The sequence below is a fragment of the Macaca fascicularis genome, chromosome 9 (genome assembly GCF_037993035.2).
Source record: "Macaca fascicularis isolate 582-1 chromosome 9, T2T-MFA8v1.1".
In the NCBI taxonomy this organism is placed as follows: domain Eukaryota; kingdom Metazoa; phylum Chordata; class Mammalia; order Primates; family Cercopithecidae; genus Macaca; species Macaca fascicularis.
This window is the reverse complement of record NC_088383.1, coordinates 108,358,178-108,375,207: the sequence shown is the minus strand read 5'-3', so window position 1 is coordinate 108,375,207 and position 17,030 is coordinate 108,358,178. Positions and strand designations below refer to the sequence as shown.

The following is a 17,030-nucleotide window of genomic DNA, read 5'->3' as shown; positions in this document are numbered from 1 at the left end:
TATTTCTCGTGTCATGGTTTTCATCTCTTTCATTTCGTTTATGACCTTCTCTGCATTAATTACTCTAGCCATCAATTCTTCCACTTTTTTTTTCAAGATTTTTAGTTTCTTTGCGCTGGGTACGTAATTCCTCCTTTAGCTCTGAGAAATTTGATGGACTGAAGCCTTCTTCCCTCATCTCGTCAAAGTAATTCTCCGTCCAGCTTTGATCCGTTGCTGGCGATGAGCTGCGCTCCTTTGCCGGGGGAGATGCGCTCTTATTTTTTGAATTTCCAGCTTTTCTGCCCTGCTTTTTCCCCATCTTTGTGGTTTTATCTGCCTCTGGTCTTTGATGATGGTGATGTACTGATGGGGTTTTGGTGTAGGTGTCCTTCCTGTTTGATAGTTTTCCTTCTAACAGTCAGGACCCTCAGCTGTAGGTCTGTTGGAGATTGCTTGAGGTCCACTCCAGACCCTGTTTGCCTGGGTATCAGCAGCAGAGGCTGCAGAAGATAGAATATTTCTGAACAGCGAGTGTACCTGTCTGATTCTTGCTTTGGAAGCTTCCTCTCAGGGGTGTACTCCACCCTGTGAGGTGTGGGGTGTCAGACTGCCCCTAGTGGGGGATGTCTCCCAGTTAGGCTACTCAGGGGTCAGGGACCCACTTGAGCAGGGAGTCTGTCCCTTCTCAGATCTCAACCTCCGTGTTGGGAGATCCACTGCTCTCTTCAAAGCTGTCAGACAGAGTCGTTTGCGTCTGCAGAGGTTTCGGCTATGTTTGTTATTGCCCTGTCCCCAGAGGTGGAGTCTACAGAGACAGGCAGGTTTCCTTGAGCTGCTATGAGCTCCACCCAGTTCGAGCTTCCCAGCAGCTTTGTTTACCTACTTAAGCCTCAGCAATGGCGGGCGCCCGTCCCCCAGCCTCGCTGCTGCCTTGCCGGTAGATGACAGACTGCTGTGCTAGCAATGAGGGAGGCTCCGTGGGTGTGGGACCCTCCCGGCCAGGTGTGGGATATGATCTCCTGGTGTGCCTGTTTGCTTAAAGCGCAGTATTGGGGTGGGAGTTACCCGATTTTCCAGGTGTTGTGTGTCTCAGTTCCCCTGGCTAGGAAAAGGGATTCCCTTCCCCCTTGCGCTACCCAGGTGAGGCAATGCCTCGCCCTGCTTCAGCTCTCGCTGGTCGGGCTGCAGCAGCTGACCAGCACCGATCGTCCGGCACTCCCCAGTGAGATGAACCCAGTACCTCAGTTGAAAATGCAGAAATCACCGGTCTTCTGTGTCGCTCGCGCTGGGAGTTGGAGACTGGAGCTGTTCCTATTCGGCCCTCTTGCTCCGCCCTCCTGTCTAAGCACATTTTTAAAGTATTCTGACTTTTTGAAAAAATGAATTGGCTTTCTGTAGTGGGAGAGAAAGGGTGGAGTTAAAAGTTGGGCACAGGAAATGAAAAATTATGCCTGGAAATGTTTCCACTGGTGTCTGTCATGTTTCCAGAAGTTAAAACCATGTTCAAGGGAAGTCTTGCTCATATGCTTAGGAAGTATTAGCACTCCAGAGTGTCTTAGGTATCTGAAATGTGAAGTCATGTATGAAATTGACATTCAACTTAGCTGGATGACAAACCTATAAAAAATAAATGCACATTTGTGTTGTATCATCTTGGTAGCAATTTGCATAAAGAATTCAGGTAAGCCACAATGTGGGGGCAAAACTTTTAAAGTAATAGCAAGGGATGAGTGCTCAGTAAAGATCACTGTAAAGAACAGAGAAGTTAGCCCACCAAATCTGACATACACTGAGCATTTTCACCCCAGTGCACTGCCTTCGCTCCTCTCTGTAATGTACAGCTGTGTTTACTTCTGCATCCCCTTGAGTGTCAACTTTGCTTATGTTTCATATTTCAGATAGTATTCTTTCACAGATGCTCACACCTATAAATACAAACAGAACATTGGTGCATAATAGTGCCTATAATTGGTATCATTGCCTTGTTCCTGGCTTAAATGGGGTTTCTGCTAAACGATTTATTGTTTTTAAGCTGACTTATGGGTTGAATGAATTTTTTTCAGTCATTTTCAGGGAATATCCACTGTTTCCTATATTACTAAGCATTTATCTCAGGAATAGCCAAGCTTTTCTTATCTGTTGTGATGATCATTTGGGTTTTCTCTATCTAGCAGCATGGCAGGTTTTATGTCTCTTATAATCCATTCATGGGATGACTCTCAATCAAGGGGGTAATTTGAATGTACTGCTGGATTAATACTGTTCATTAGTGTTTACTTGGGAAGTTAGTATCAAGATACGAGCTAGGTCTCTCATTCTACTTTTTTCCCTTTTGTTGTCTTTTAGCATCAATGTTATGTTAGGTTCTTAAAAAGATTTAGGAAGCTTTTCTTCTCTAAGAAGAGTTTTAAAACCTTTTTATTGGCCAGGTGTGGTGGCTCACACCTGTAATCCCAGCACTTTGGGAGGCCGAGGCAGGCGGATCACCAGGTCAGGAGTTCGAGACCAGCCTGACCAACATGGTGAAACCCCATCTCTACTAAAAATACAAAAATTAGCCAGGTTTTTTTGGGTGTGGTGGCGCATGTCTGTAATCCCAGCTACTCAGGAGGCTGAGGCAGGAGAATCACTTGAATCCAGGAGGCAGAGGTTGCAGTAAGCCGAGATCGCACCTCTGCAGTCCAGCCTGGGCAACAGAGCGAGACTCTCTCATAAAACAAAAAGCAACAACAAAAAAAACCTTTTTATTATGGAAAATTTCAAATCTATATGAAAGTAGAGAAAACAGTATGAAGAATGAATCCCTGCTAGTATGAGGAATGTATCCATCACCTAGCTTCGACAATTATCTGTATAGGTTCAATCCTGTATATTTCCCTCTACCCCACTCCCTGCCTCCCTGCCTCCCTGCCCTCCACCAAAGCTGGATTATTTAATAGTAAATCTCATACATCTAAATAGATGTTTTAAATTGTTGTAAAATTTTATGACTAATACATGAATACATTCATCTTATTTTTAAAAAAACGACTTACAGATTAGGCCAAAGTCCCTTTCAACCACTACATCCTTGGACCCCTCTCCAGAGGTTGCCACTGTTAGAAGATTGGTGTGTGTCCCTCCTTGTATTTATTTATTTATTTGAGACAGAGTCTCGCCGTGTTGCCCAGGCTGGAGGGCAGTGGTGCGATCTTGGCTTACTGCAACCTCTACCTCCCAGGTTCAAATGATTCTCGTGTGTCAGCCTCCCGAGTAGCTGGGATTACAGGTGTGTGCCACCATGCCTGGCTAATTTTTTTGTAATTTTAGCAGCAACAGGGTTTCACCGTGTTGGCCAGGCTGGATCTCAAACTCCTGGGCTCAAGTGATCCACCTGCCTTGGCCTCCCAAAGTACTGGGATCACAGGCGTGAGCCACTGCATCTGGCTAGATATACTTTTTCATGTGATCTTTTTCTTCTTTTCTCTTCAATCCTTGAGGTAAATTGGGCAACGTGGTTTATGACATTTTTCTGCTGACTTATGCTGAAACCTAATTAGAATTTTGAAGAGGCAAAGTCAAAGATCTATAGGCAAAGATCTATTCTAATAACTACATCATTAGAATGTAGTGACTTGGTCTAGAATGGAAAACCTGGATTTGTGCTGAGCTGTGCCACTCACAGCTGTGTATCCTTTGGGAAAACACGTCTCTGAATCAGTTCCTCATGTGTCAGGGGATATAGACTTGACTTTTGAGGGCATGTGGGCATTGAATGTACGTGAAAGCATTTTGTAAATGATAAAATATAGGAATAGGAAACCAAACACCACATCTTCTCACTTATAAGTGGGAGCTGAACAATGAGAACACGTGGATACAGGGAGGGGAACATCACACACCAGGGCCTGTCAGTGGTTGGTTGGCAAGGGGAGGGAGAGCATTAGGACAAATACCTAATGCATGCGGGGCTTAAAACCTAGATGACGGGTTGATGGGTGCAACAAACCACCATGACACATGTATACCTATATAACAAACCTGCACATTCTGCACATGTGTCCCAGAACTTAAAGTAAAATAAATAAATAAAAAAAAGATAAAATATGACTTTTATTGTTGCCTATGTTAGGTCACTTTAAGATGAGAGGAAGCCGGCCAGGTGCAGTGGCTCACACCTGTAATCCCAGCAGTTTGAGAGGCCAAGGCAGGTGGATCACAAGGTCAGGAGTTCGAGACCAGCCTGGCCAAAATGATGAAATCCCGTCTCCACTAAATATACAAAAAATTAGCCAGGCATGGTGGCGGGCACCTGTAGTCCCAGCTACTCAGAAGGTTGAGGTAGGAGAATCACTTGAACCTGGGAGGCGGAGGTTGCAGTGAGCTGAGACCATGCCACTGCACTCCAGCCTGGGCAACAGAATGAGACTCTGTCTCAAAAAGAAAAAAAAAAAAAAAAAAAAGAGAGAGAGAGGAAGCCAAGGAGAGGAAAGTAGTATTCATGCATCACCTCTGTTTTGTTAGAATGTACTTCTAAGGATTAATAAGCCTGAATTCTAGAGATGAGGAGTAGTACAGATTGATGTCAATGACAAGTTAGGAACACTGTTTTAGAGGCTTATGCTAGAGGGTAAGTTTGATCTTAGGATGAGTGCTGAAGAGATAGGTTTGCCATCTAAGGCATGTGCATGCATACACGCGCGCGCACACACACACACACACACACACTGTGGCCTTGGTGTGTCCTCTACCTCTGTGTTCAGAAAGGAAGCTTCTTCTAGTGTCAGACCTCCTGGGTTGAAGACTGGCACTCCTGCTCAGTAGCTGGTAACTTTGAGCAAGGTTCTTTACCTCTCTCAGCCTCAGTTTCCTCAGTTGTAAACATGGGCAAATCATAGTACCTTTTTTATGTAGTTGTTGTAAGGTTTTGATGAGATAATATGATTAAAAGGCTTAGCACAGAACAGGCACAGAGTAAGTACTCATTATTACCTTATTTTTATAAATATTATCTAACCTTACCATTATCAGCGTGTGACCCTATTTCTTCTCTTTCAGGTAGGAGGTGTGCAGTCTTTGGGGGGAACGGGTGCACTTCGAATTGGGGCTGATTTCTTAGCGCGCTGGTACAATGGAACAAACAACAAGAACACACCCGTCTATGTGTCCTCACCAACCTGGGGTGAGTTTTTCAGCTGAAGTGAGAGGAAAAACAGAAACCAGAGAGAATTATCCTCATGACTCTCCCTGGTTACACAGAAAATGTAATCCAGCCCTGGAACAACTGACCATTGGGAATGGTTTGAACAGTGGGTTATGGCAGTGCATGAGAAACCTGCTGCTCAAAATCAAGTTAAGAATACTCTTTCTCAAGACTCTTGGTAGACTTGTATCTACCAAGGCTATGTTGAAACTCCCCAGAGGAGGCATAGAATGTAGATGCAGGAAGTATCATTGTAGTAGAATATAAGTCTGGCATTAATGTGACTGGTTGAACTTGTTCTTGGTTACAGTCATTCCTCTACATCTTAACCCCCAGCCTGGATGATGCCCAGTGGACACTGAGCCTGGGAGGGCCCTGGAAGCTGACTTGCATCCTTTCCACTCATGCCTCCTAGTGTTTGTAAAAGTGCTTAACTTTTTACTCCTTTGCATGCAGAGAATCACAATGCTGTATTTTCCGCTGCTGGTTTTAAAGACATTCGGTCCTATCGCTACTGGGATGCAGAGAAGAGAGGACTGGACCTCCAGGGCTTCCTGAATGATCTGGAGGTGGGTGATTTAGAGGAAAAAGTAGAGAATTGCATGGTGTCAGGAATAGCAGGCAAAGTCTTTGGACCAGTTGCTAAGTGAAGGGGTCTGAGACACCTTCCCCACACCAGATGGTGGTTTCTGACATAGCACATAAGAGAGAGGGCACAAAAGAGACATGAAAGAGTGACAAGAATATGATTGCCCTTTGCCCTCCATCACTGACTGATCTGCTGCTGTCTCCCAGTATTGCCGTCAGTGTCAGAGCTGACATAGCTTCCTTCTCCTCAGAACGCTCCTGAGTTCTCCATCATTGTCCTCCATGCCTGTGCACACAACCCAACTGGGACCGACCCAACTCCGGAGCAGTGGAAGCAGATTGCTTCTGTCATGAAGGTAACTGCCTCTTCTGAGCATCTCTTAAAAAATAGTATGTTTTCTTATTTAATGTATTCAGAAGTAATACCTGTTTGCTGTTTGCTGAGGAATTAGGAAAATGGGAAAAGTCCAAAGAAAAAATAAGTATTAACTGTAAATTTTATTACCTAAAGAAAGACACTGTTAATGTTTTGGTAGATGGAATGTCAGACTCTGTGTGTGTGTGTGTGTGTGTGTGTGTGTGTGTATGTGTGTGTCTAGTTTTATATATATATGTTTTACAAAGATGAGATCATTTTGTCTGTACTGTTTTTTGCAACACAATTTGTTTTTCATTTTCACTTCTTTATATACACGTCATTGAATATTTTGCAGCATCATTTTTCATAGCTATATTATATTCCTTTCATGGATGTGTCATATGAGGGATGGGGTAAATCATCTGATGAATATTTAGGTTTACTTCAGATTACTTGATCTGATGAACAATTACATAACAAAACTTCCCTTTATGATTTCTTTGGCGTAATTTCTAGGTGGGAATTCCTAGCTGAAAGTGTGTCTATTCTTCGTTAACGAGTCTGTAGAATACTTACTGAGGAACTGCTGTGTATTGGGCACTGTGGGAATACAGTATTGAACGGAGCAGATGCAGTCCCTACCCTCACAGACAGACAGCCTGTTTGTGGAGATGGACGAGTACTAAGGCAGCTGCGATACTGTGAGATAGCTGTGTTGATAGTGTTATATGGGGTACATAGTGCAGACTTTGGGCAGTGTATATGTGGGAGTTGGGGGTTGGTGGCAGGAACCTTCCTGGAAGAAGTGGTTTCCATGTTGAGTCCTGTAGGATGGGGAAGAGTTAAGAAGGCATCAGCAGAGAGGCGTTGACAGGGAAGGGATGTACTCTGCAGAGGGCAGAGCATAGTCAGAAGCCCCAGGCAGAGATCATGGGGAGTGTGAGAGATGAGGCTAGAGTGAATAGGGGCGGCCTCTGTACTGAGGCTTAGACTTTATTCTCAGGGCAATGGGGAACCACTGAAATCTTGGATGTCGGGGAGTGACATGATCAGATGTGCATGATCTTAAGGTCACCCTGATGTCACAGCGGGGAATGGATCAGAGAGAGGCAAGACTAAACAGGCTGTGGGAGCAGTTAGGAGACCGTTGCCATAGCCCAGGTAGGAGTTGATGGTGACCTGGATGAAGTAGGTAGCAGTGGGGACACTGAGATGCAAAAGGATTTGGGAGCTCTGAAGAGACAGGACTGATAGGACTTGGGGGGTGCCAGGATGTGGGGGATGAGCTGTAGAGGAGTCATCCTGGGCTAGGAGTCCAGACACCTCCCAGTCCCGCCTAATCAAGATACACCTAAGAGATGGGAATCAAAGTATAACCAAAGGCTTGGACAGTTCTAGGGAGGGAAGCGGTGTCCACTCAGAGAGCCCAGCTGTAGAAGCAGGTTCCCTGTGGAGAGCTCTTTGAGGAGATGAGTGACAAGAATGGAGGCTACTCTGTTCCCTTCCTCTTGAGTACCTAGTAGAATAGCCTTGGGGTTGTGAGGAGCCCTGGGGATACCAAGCCTACACTTGACTAAGGCTCTCACGCCAGAAATTTACGGAGGAGAATCCACAACGTAGGACACTGCCTCCTTGCATCAGAAGTAAGCCCTGTTTAAGCTGAATTGGGATACTCTAGGACAATGTACTTTTAAAAAGTAAAGTTTACGGAAAAGGTTGCACTTGCTGGTTGTAGAGAGAAATGGATGTAAAGTGGTGTTTGGGTGCATATAGTCAAGAAATAGGAGAAATGGACAACGTTTGAAATTCCCTCCAGGCATCAGCTGGAGAAGGAAGGCTGGTGTCTGAGGTTGGTGCCAGAAGGATTTCCTGCCTTGACTCACTTTCCTTCCCTGCAGCACCGGTTTCTGTTCCCCTTCTTTGACTCAGCCTATCAGGGCTTTGCATCTGGAAACCTAGAGAGAGATGCCTGGGCCATTCGCTATTTTGTGTCTGAAGGCTTCGAGTTCTTCTGTGCCCAGTCCTTCTCCAAGAACTTCGGGCTCTACAGTGAGTGCTCTCCCGAGGAGTTACAGCCCCATCTCCCCGCATCACTCCCCGCTTCGGCAGCCACAGCTGATTGTGTTCCCTCTCTTTAGATGAGAGAGTTGGGAATCTGACTGTGGTTGGAAAAGAACCTGAGAGCATCCTGCGAGTCCTTTCCCAGATGGAGAAGATTGTGCGGATTACTTGGTCCAATCCCCCCGCCCAGGGAGCACGAATCGTGGCCGACACTCTCTCTAACCCTGAGCTCTTTGAGGAATGGTAAGGGGCTCCCAGTTTGGTGCGCCAGGGGGTGGAGAGTGCAGAGCAGTAATTGTCCCAGTACCTTTAACTGGGTCTCTTCCTTTCATTTTGGCAGAAGCAGGATCAAATTACGTTAACTTCTTTCACTCTCAGATATTTGTAAAACGGGCTGATACCTACCTCACATGTGCATAACACAACACCTGGAAGAGAGGAGGGGGCACTCGGTGAATGGTAGTTTTCCCCAATTTCCCCTCCACCCAGTCTTCCTCCCCATAAAGTTTGAAAACCCAGGAAGGCATTCCCAACAGAATAGAATACCCAGCCTCTAGGCAGTTTAACAGTTTGGGAGCTCTTGGTTTTTATCTGTAACTTACCTACACTTTATCTTATTTTAGAACAGTAATTTTATATAGTAGCTACATCTGCAATCTCTATTTAATAAGTCCTGATGAAACATATTACCCCATTAATATCTATAGCAGCACCTCGGTGAAGCCTGAGTTGAAACGTGAGTGTATTATGGCCAGTATACCCAAGACCAGCACTAGACTCACTAGGAAATGTAGTCCTTTCCTTCTTCCCTCTAAGTGTCTCTCTCTCTGGTATGTTCATCCACCCATCCAGACATCCACATGCCATAATAGGCAGGTTATGATCCCATTGTCGGCTGTCATTTAAATTACGGTTTTTAAACCTGTGTGTTTTCGGGTACCATCTTTCCTGTCTGGATTGGTATTTATGTCACTGTCCATGCTTCAGGAAAGGTAATGTGAAGACAATGGCTGACCGGATTCTGACCATGAGATCTGAACTCAGGGCACGACTAGAAGCCCTCAAAACCCCTGGGACCTGGAACCACATCACTGATCAAATTGGCATGTTCAGCTACACTGGGTTGAACCGTAAGTGGCCCCCACCACCTCCAGCACATGTGTGCATGTAGACACACAACATTCCTTTCAGTCGCTGGCCTTGAGCTCACCTTCACAGCCTTTGCCTAATTGGGTAGCCGTTGCTTTGGACCAAGACAAGTTAGGTTTTCTTACGGTGTCCCACGGTCTCGTAAACTCTTTGGGTCTCAGAAGAGTATTGTGGTCTGCCCTGCTGACCCACAGCCAAGATATTTCCATTTTTGTGGGCTGGGAAGTGGCTCAGAGCCAGCCAGTAGGTAACAGGATTGGTAGCTGGGAGCCTTAATTTATGAAAGGTTCTTATAAATGCTCAGGTACATTTTGGGTTTGCCTTAATCCTGAATATAAATATGTATGATTATTCAGAGACCTGATTTCTTAACAGATCTTTCCTATTTCTAGGTATTATCCTCAAAAAGGGGTTACAAAGTTATCTCTGCATTTCATAAACAAGAACCTAGATTGGGCTGGGCGCAGTGGCTCACACCTGTAATCCCAGCAGTTTGGGAGGCCAAGGCAGGCAGATCACGAGTTCGGGAGATCAAGACCATCCTGGCCAACATGGTGAAACCCTGTCTCTACTAAAAATACAAAAAAATTAGCTGGGCATGGTAGCGGGTGCCTGTAGTCCCAGCTACTCGGGAGGCTGAGGCAGGAGAATGGTGTGAACCCGGGAGGCGGAGCTTGCAGTGAGCTGACACCACGCCACTGCACTCCAGCCTGGGTGACAGAGCTTGACTCTGTCTCAAAACAAAACAAAAAAAAGAACCTAGATTGGTGGTTGGAATTAAAGCTGATTGAAAATCTAGTAGGCGGTCATGCGTGATCTTGGTCGGTTGTCAGTAGGGCACATCTGCCATCTGCAGTCCCATCTGATGACAGAAGAGGCATTTCTTCTTCTTTTTTTTTGAGATGGAATCTTGCTCTGTTGCCCAAGCTGGAGTGCAGTGGTGTGATCTCGACTCACTGCAACCTCCACCTCCCGAATTCAGGCGATTCTCCTGCGTCAGCCTCCCAAGTAGCTGAGATTACAGGCATCATTTCTTTAGTAATTCCCACAGTGCAGATGTGGCCACTCACCTGTGTGTCCCAGTGACTCTAGGGAGGGATGTGTGGCTGGCTTGGTTTGTAGGTATAACAGCAGAGGCCGTGGGGAGGTATTTAACTGGGGCCATCACAGTGCCAGCGTGAAGTGCTCTCAGAAAAATCCAAAGGAAATAAATATAAATGAAAGTTAATAGAGCTTGTATTGTGGACCCCTCAAAATACTTTGGGGTAAAATGAAGCTACCTAAGAAAGTAAAGAAATAGCTCAGTTAGCTGTAGATGTCCTCTTGACTGTGGAACGGAGAATTAATTCACTCACAATTGTAAAAATATTATAAGTAACAGATTAATAATCTTTAGTAGTAATAGTCTAAAAGCTCACAATATGGGAATGTCTCCCTATAAAATATCCATATCTTCCCATTATCCACAGGAGGAAATTAGTTTTATTAATATTATGAATTGGGAAAATGATGAGAATAGAACTGTGCTTATAACACAAAAGTTGTATTTTTAGCACTTGACATCATTTGCCCTTACTAAAAACAGGGGTTTTGTTTTCCTCCCAACTTTTTTTTTTTTTCTTTTTGAGACAGAGTCTTGCTCTGTTGCTCAGACTGGAGTGTAGTGGCACAATCTTGGCTCACTGCAACCTCCACCTCCTGGATTCAAGCGATTCTCCTGCCTCAGCCTCTCAAGTAGCTGGGACTACAGGCATAAGCCACCACACCTGGCTAATTTTTGTATTTTTCGTAGAGACAGGGTTTCACCATGTTGACCAGGCTGGTCTCAAACTCTTAACCTCAAAGTGATCCACCTGCCCCGCCTCCCAAAGTGCTGGGATTATAGGCATGAGCCACCATGCCCGGCCTTTTTTTTTTTTTTTTGAGACAGGGTCTCGCTCTGTCACCCAAGGTAGAGTGCAGTGGTGCAATCTCGAGTCATTGCAACTTCCACCCCCTGGGCTCAGGTGATCTTTCCACCTCAGCCTCTGAGTGGCTGGGACCACAGGCATGGACTACCATGCCCATCTAATTTTTTTGTAGAAACGGGGTTTCACCGTATTGCTTAGGCTGATCTCAAACTCCTGAGCTCAAGTGATCTGCCTGCCTCGGTCTTCCAAGGTGCTGGGATTACAAGCGTGAGCTACTGCACCTGGCCGGAAAAGTTTTAAACATACAGAAAAGTTGGAGGAATTGTACAGTGAACTCCCATACACTCGCCATCTAGTTTCTACAATTCTCACATTACAATACTTCCTTTGTTATCTTTTTTCTGTCAGAATGGGGCTTTTAACCGGGAGTCCCTGGATGTACTTTTAGGAGAACTGTGAAGCCCCTGAAATGATGTTTAAAAAATTGTGTATGTGTATTTTGGCCCTACTCTAGGGAAAGAGTCCATAACTTTTACTGGCTTCTCAAACTCTGACACTCCCTTCTCTGAAAAAGTAGAAAGGCCTCATTTTTACTAAAACAAAACCAAAAACCAGCGTAGGAGCCGTTACTCACTGCCTCAGGGCACAGGTTTTTAGAAACAGTGGTGCACCCGGGGCTGTGCTGGCTTGAGGCTCTATCGCCTTGGGTGACCAGTTCACACAGGTAAACCACTTCTGAAGCTTGCTTTGTTTGTTTGTTTGGAGGGGTCAAGGGAAAACTTACCCTTTGCCCTCTGAAAGTTTGCTGGAAATCAGCTGACAAAAGGCAGATTAATAGGAGAAAAGTCATACAAATTTATTTATTTATTTTTGAGACAGAGTCTCACTCTGTTGCCCAGGCTGGAGTGCAGTGGCACGATCGTGGCTTACTGTAGCCTTGACCTCCCAGGCCCAAGCAATCCACCCACCTCAGCCTTTGTAGTACCTGGGACCACAGGCATGTGCCGCCACGCCCGGCTAATTCTTAAGATTTTTTTGTAGAGACGGGGGTCTCCTTATGATGCCCAGGCTGGTCTTTAACTCCTGGGCTTGAGCAATCCTCCCTCCTTGGCCTCCCAAAGTACTTGGATTACAGGCATGAGCCACTGTGCCTGGCCAGCATGCAAGTTTATTAACTTGCACAGGTGTCTTACAAAATAAAACTAAAATAAATGGCCAGATGATTGATGCTTTTATATCATCTTGGGGTTACAGAAAGAATGGAAGCTTGGAGCTTGGCAAAACAGGTTGTGGCAGACAGAGAAGAGAAGGCCTGGTTAGCAAAGGTGGTCTTGTTATATTATGTAGATAAGTCACAGGTAGCAGCCCTCAGAGAAAATAGCTGGTAACGGTCTATTTCTTTTAGACCTTTAAAGGCATCAGACTCTCAGTTAATTTCCCCTAGATCTGGACAAGGGAGGTCCTCAGAGAAAGTCTAGCTGCAGCCATGCAGATTTTCTCTACAGATACAGATCTCTCTCACAAAAGACAGCTTTGCAGGGCTACTTGTGTATGTAGGCCCTCTGAACAGCCATCTCAAAATATGTCAAAGTATATTTTGGGGTGAACTGTTTTGGTTTCCCTCAAAGAGCCCTGAGTCCAGGGTCCAGAGTTTTTACTTCCATAGAGAGGCAGTGTAGCGTCACAGTGTATAGCCTGGACTTAAAATCCTGCCTGAAAATCCCACATCCACCACTGACCAGCTGTGCGAACTCGGAAGGCCATTTAACGTCATTATGGCCTATTTATAAGACGGGCACGATACAGTTATTATCAGGATGAACTAAGATGCAGTGCTTAGAACACTGCCTAGCACATAAGTGTTTGCTCCTCTGATTATGATGATTTTATTATTATTCCATTTCCTCAGGTTGGTGGTATCTTAAAAGTACTAATTACTTAAGCAGTAATTCACTAATTTTTTTTTTTTTTTAATTTTTTGAGACAGAGTCTCACTCTGTCACCCAGGCTGGAGTGCAGGGGTGTGATCTCGGCTCACTGCAACTTCCTCCTGTTGGATTTCAAGCAATTCTCCTGCCTCAGCCTCCTGAGTAGCTGGGACCATAGGCACGTGCCACCACGCCCAGCTAATTTTTGTATTTTTAGTAGAGACTGGGTCTCAGCATGTTGGCCTAGCTGGTCTCGAACTTCTGACCTCAGGTGATCCATCTACCTCGGCCTCCCGAAGTGCTGGGATCACAGGCGTGAGCCACTGTGCCCAGCCGAATTCACTAAAATTCTATCAATGGATTTGCCAAATAGCAAAACTGCTCTAGAGACTGTTGTATAAAGGAAGTACAGGTAGTCTGTTCTTACTCATATGTGATACATTTCTGCAAACATGGAAAAACTGCTGCATCTGCGAGAGAGCTGAGAAATGAACAGAAGTCTGATGGTGCCAGGTCAGAGAGGTCTGTGTCATTTCTCAGCTCGTTGGTTAATTCACACAGTATTGATCAGGTACCTCATGCCTGGGGCCTTGTCCAGTGTACTGTAAATATGAAATGTCAAAGGGAGGCTGCTACGGGTGCTCAGTGTTAAGTCCAGGTTAGGGAAGAACCAAAGGAAGCACTTCATAGCCAGCGTTTCATAACGCTGTCCATCTGATGGTTGTTTTTAGTTGATAGGGGTGTCCTGGTGGATGTAAATGTATAAGGCTTGGTTGGAAGGCAATCCCAGATTAAAATTCCCATCAGTAGTAGCCATATTGAATTTTCTGGGGCTTCAAAGGTGAACTAGTAAGAGTACTTTCCAGAATCTAGTGAGTATATTTTTCTGTTTGTCAGTTGGTCAAAATAGCGCCTTTTGTTTTGCTTCTCTCTGTTAAGGGGAAAGAAGGAAAGCTGTAATTGCCATACAATTGCTGAGCCTCCACTGCTTTAAGGATCCCCTCTGCTCTGATTATGTCTCCTTTTGGTTTTCAACAGCCAAGCAGGTTGAGTATCTGATCAATGAAAAGCACATCTACCTGCTGCCAAGTGGTCGAATCAACGTGAGTGGCTTAACCACCAAAAATCTAGATTATGTGGCCACCTCCATCCATGAAGCCATCACCAAAATCCAGTGAAGAAACACCACCCGTCCAGTACCACCAAAGTAGTTCTCTGTCATGCGTGTTCCCTGCCTGCACAAACCTACATGTACATATCATGGATTAGAGACACTTGCAGGACTGAAAGGCTGCTCTGGTGAGGCGGCCTCTGTTTAAACCGTCCCCACGTGAAGAGAACATCCCTTGAGACGAATTTGGAGACTGGGATTAGAGCCTTGGGAGGTCAAAGCAAATTAAAATTTTTATTTAAGAATAAAAGAGTACTTTGATCATGAGACATAGGTATCTTGTCCCCCTGGCTAAAAGGCAGGAGTATTGCGTGTGGCAACCACGTGCTTCTGTGTGGTGTTTGACTCTGTACAAAGTCTAGTCCCAAAGATCAAGTTGTCTGAAGGAGCCAAAGTGTGAATGTGGGTGTCGGCTGTGGCATTAAACTCATCATCTCAACCCGGAGTGTCTGGTCTGCCTGCTCTTTCTGCATGGTTGTGTCCCTAGTCCTAAGCTTTGGTTCTTTAGGGCGACTGTGTTAAGAAGGATATTTAATCATGACACACACATATTTAACTGAAACAGAAGTTTGACCAAACAGTATTCACTCGTGATGTGTGTAGTGCGTTCTATTTTTGAGCCATTCTACTGTGTTCTACTTCACCTAAAAAAGTAAAATAAAAATGTTGATCAAGACCCATGGACTTGATTTTGTGACCATTAATAGGTTGTGACCCCCAGTTTAAAATGAATGCTTTCGAGGGTTTTACTAGTGGCTAAAGGAATAGCTTCCTTCAGTGAACTACCATATAACTCCCTGGCGATTTTGCGGGCTTGTCATTTGGAGGCCAGCTGTCTTCTTATGTTACTTAAGAAACTGGACTTCTTGGACTTGTGAGAGGGGATGACATCACTTAGGTTGATTATAGAACATCAGCCTGTCCCCTGCTGTCAGAGTCCCTCCTGGTTTATTGAAGCAGTTAGAACCACAGAAACATAGATCACAATTTTCAGAGTCCAAGGGCCACTCCAAGTGGCCATTTTGTAGAATTTGGTGGGGTTGGATGTTACTTAACATAAGAGGTCTATTATTTGGAGTTTTTAAATATTTAAAGTTAATTCTTGTGATTTTAATAGGATCTGCCACTTTCTAGGACTCATCTGGGTTGTTAGAAAATCCTACAGTCCTGAGGGATGATTGGGGTCTTAGAAGTCATCAAGTCCTGCCTCTCCCCCAGTGACATAGTCTCTCCCATATGTCTCTGACTCATCCATTTAAATTGGAGGGGTGGTGGTGGTGGTGATGGATTCTTTAAATACCTGGTGAGGCATCCCATTCTGCTGGTGGAGCCTCTTAATTAAAAAAAGAGGCTCATTTACCTTTAGCTCATGGTGAAAGTTCATCTACCTTCAACCAGAATTTGATCTTTGTCCCACTCCCTTGCCCCTCCTTTCCTTCCTTTAAACCACAGATAGTAAATCTACTGGCATTTCTAATCTACCACCTTTCAAGTATTTGAAAGTAGCAGTTGTCATTCCTTGTTTACACTTTTCCATGTGAACCGCCTCTCCCCCACCACTTTTGTTTCTGCACAGGATGTGGTTTCCAGATCCTTCCCTGTCTGGCCGGAGCCCCGGGAGTCCTTCAGAGGGCACTCACTCTGCCAGTGTGTGGTTGGGCTGGTGGAAGTTCATGAGTGAACGTGATTAGATGCCCTCCCACCCATCTCTTCATAGCCTTCTGAACAAATCAGTCTTTGTTCTCCTTCCAATTTAAAGATGCTTGTCATTAGTAAGGGAAGGCAGCCAATAGAGAAGTCGAAGGATTCTACCTTCTGTCAATCTGCCATTCTCTCCAAACACTTTAAACCACTCATTCTCCATGGGGATGATACTGCCTCCATGGGGACGAAAATTGGTTCTTTGGGGGCAAAAAAAGCCTGAAATACTAAAATGTCGCCTTCCAAAGTGCAATCCTACCTGACCATCTTATTAGTATTTAATTTCTCTTGTTAGGGAAAATTAAAATTTTCTCTTTAGGGGGCTGCCAAAACTATTAAAGATAAACACATCTTTAAACCTAAGTGACAGTACCAAAGTGCTCAAATGTTTTTAGCACTTGAAAAAAGCCCATCTCAATGGGGATCTGGCCTTCTTACTTCTATTCTGACAGATATGTTGGTCGGTGTGGCTCCCACTGCATTCACCTGAAGAAGGGTTGTGAGTTTGGGAAGCCAGCAGGACTCCTCAGGCCTCTGACATGCCAGTGAACTTCAGAGGTGGGATTGTTTCACCAATTTTGCCCACTCAAGAGCAAGGCACTCCGACCTCTAGGCTCTGCCAGTTCCCAGGTGTGTAACCGTGAGCAAGAAGACAGTAACCTCGCAGACAGTAACCGCTCCTCCACAGGGTGGTTGAGAAGGAAATGAGCTAATGGGTACTTGGCACAATACTTGGAACATAAAGCCCTTGGCAGAATAGTTGTTTCCATCATTTATTATTACTGTTAGTGAAATGAATAGCCTCTACTGAGGTTCCTGAGAAGAACCTTAAGAGGTTTTGGCATAGGCCCCTAATCCTCCTGTTTGCTTTGAGAAATTAGTAGTAGGTGTCAGATTTCAGCCTTCCTTCCACACAGGCATTAAATGCCCAAACACACCTTCCCACCTGCCTGGCTGTTCCCTCCCTCCAGCATCGGCTTAAAACTGACCAACAGGCCTG

At 45.0% G+C, this 17,030-nt stretch overlaps 1 protein-coding gene across 2 annotated transcripts in view; it reads left to right on the top strand.

The window, feature by feature from the left end:
- Positions 1-15,005, top strand: part of GOT1 (glutamic-oxaloacetic transaminase 1) — a 32,088-nt gene extending 17,083 nt beyond the window's left edge. Inside the window, exons 3-9 of one of the 2 annotated variants that reach the window (XM_045361348.2) lie at positions 5,020-5,143; positions 5,621-5,733; positions 6,004-6,108; positions 8,009-8,159; positions 8,249-8,414; positions 9,159-9,301; positions 14,197-15,005. In XM_045361348.2, the coding sequence (XP_045217283.1) occupies positions 5,020-5,143; positions 5,621-5,733; positions 6,004-6,108; positions 8,009-8,159; positions 8,249-8,414; positions 9,159-9,301; positions 14,197-14,336 (942 nt within the window). In that variant the 3' untranslated portion in view covers positions 14,337-15,005. Of the gene's footprint in view, positions 1-5,019; positions 5,144-5,620; positions 5,734-6,003; positions 6,109-8,008; positions 8,160-8,248; positions 8,415-9,158; positions 9,302-14,097 lie in introns of both variants that reach the window. The other variant, XM_015455846.3, reaches the window with a different exon arrangement.
- The last annotated feature ends 2,025 nt before the right edge of the window (positions 15,006-17,030 follow it).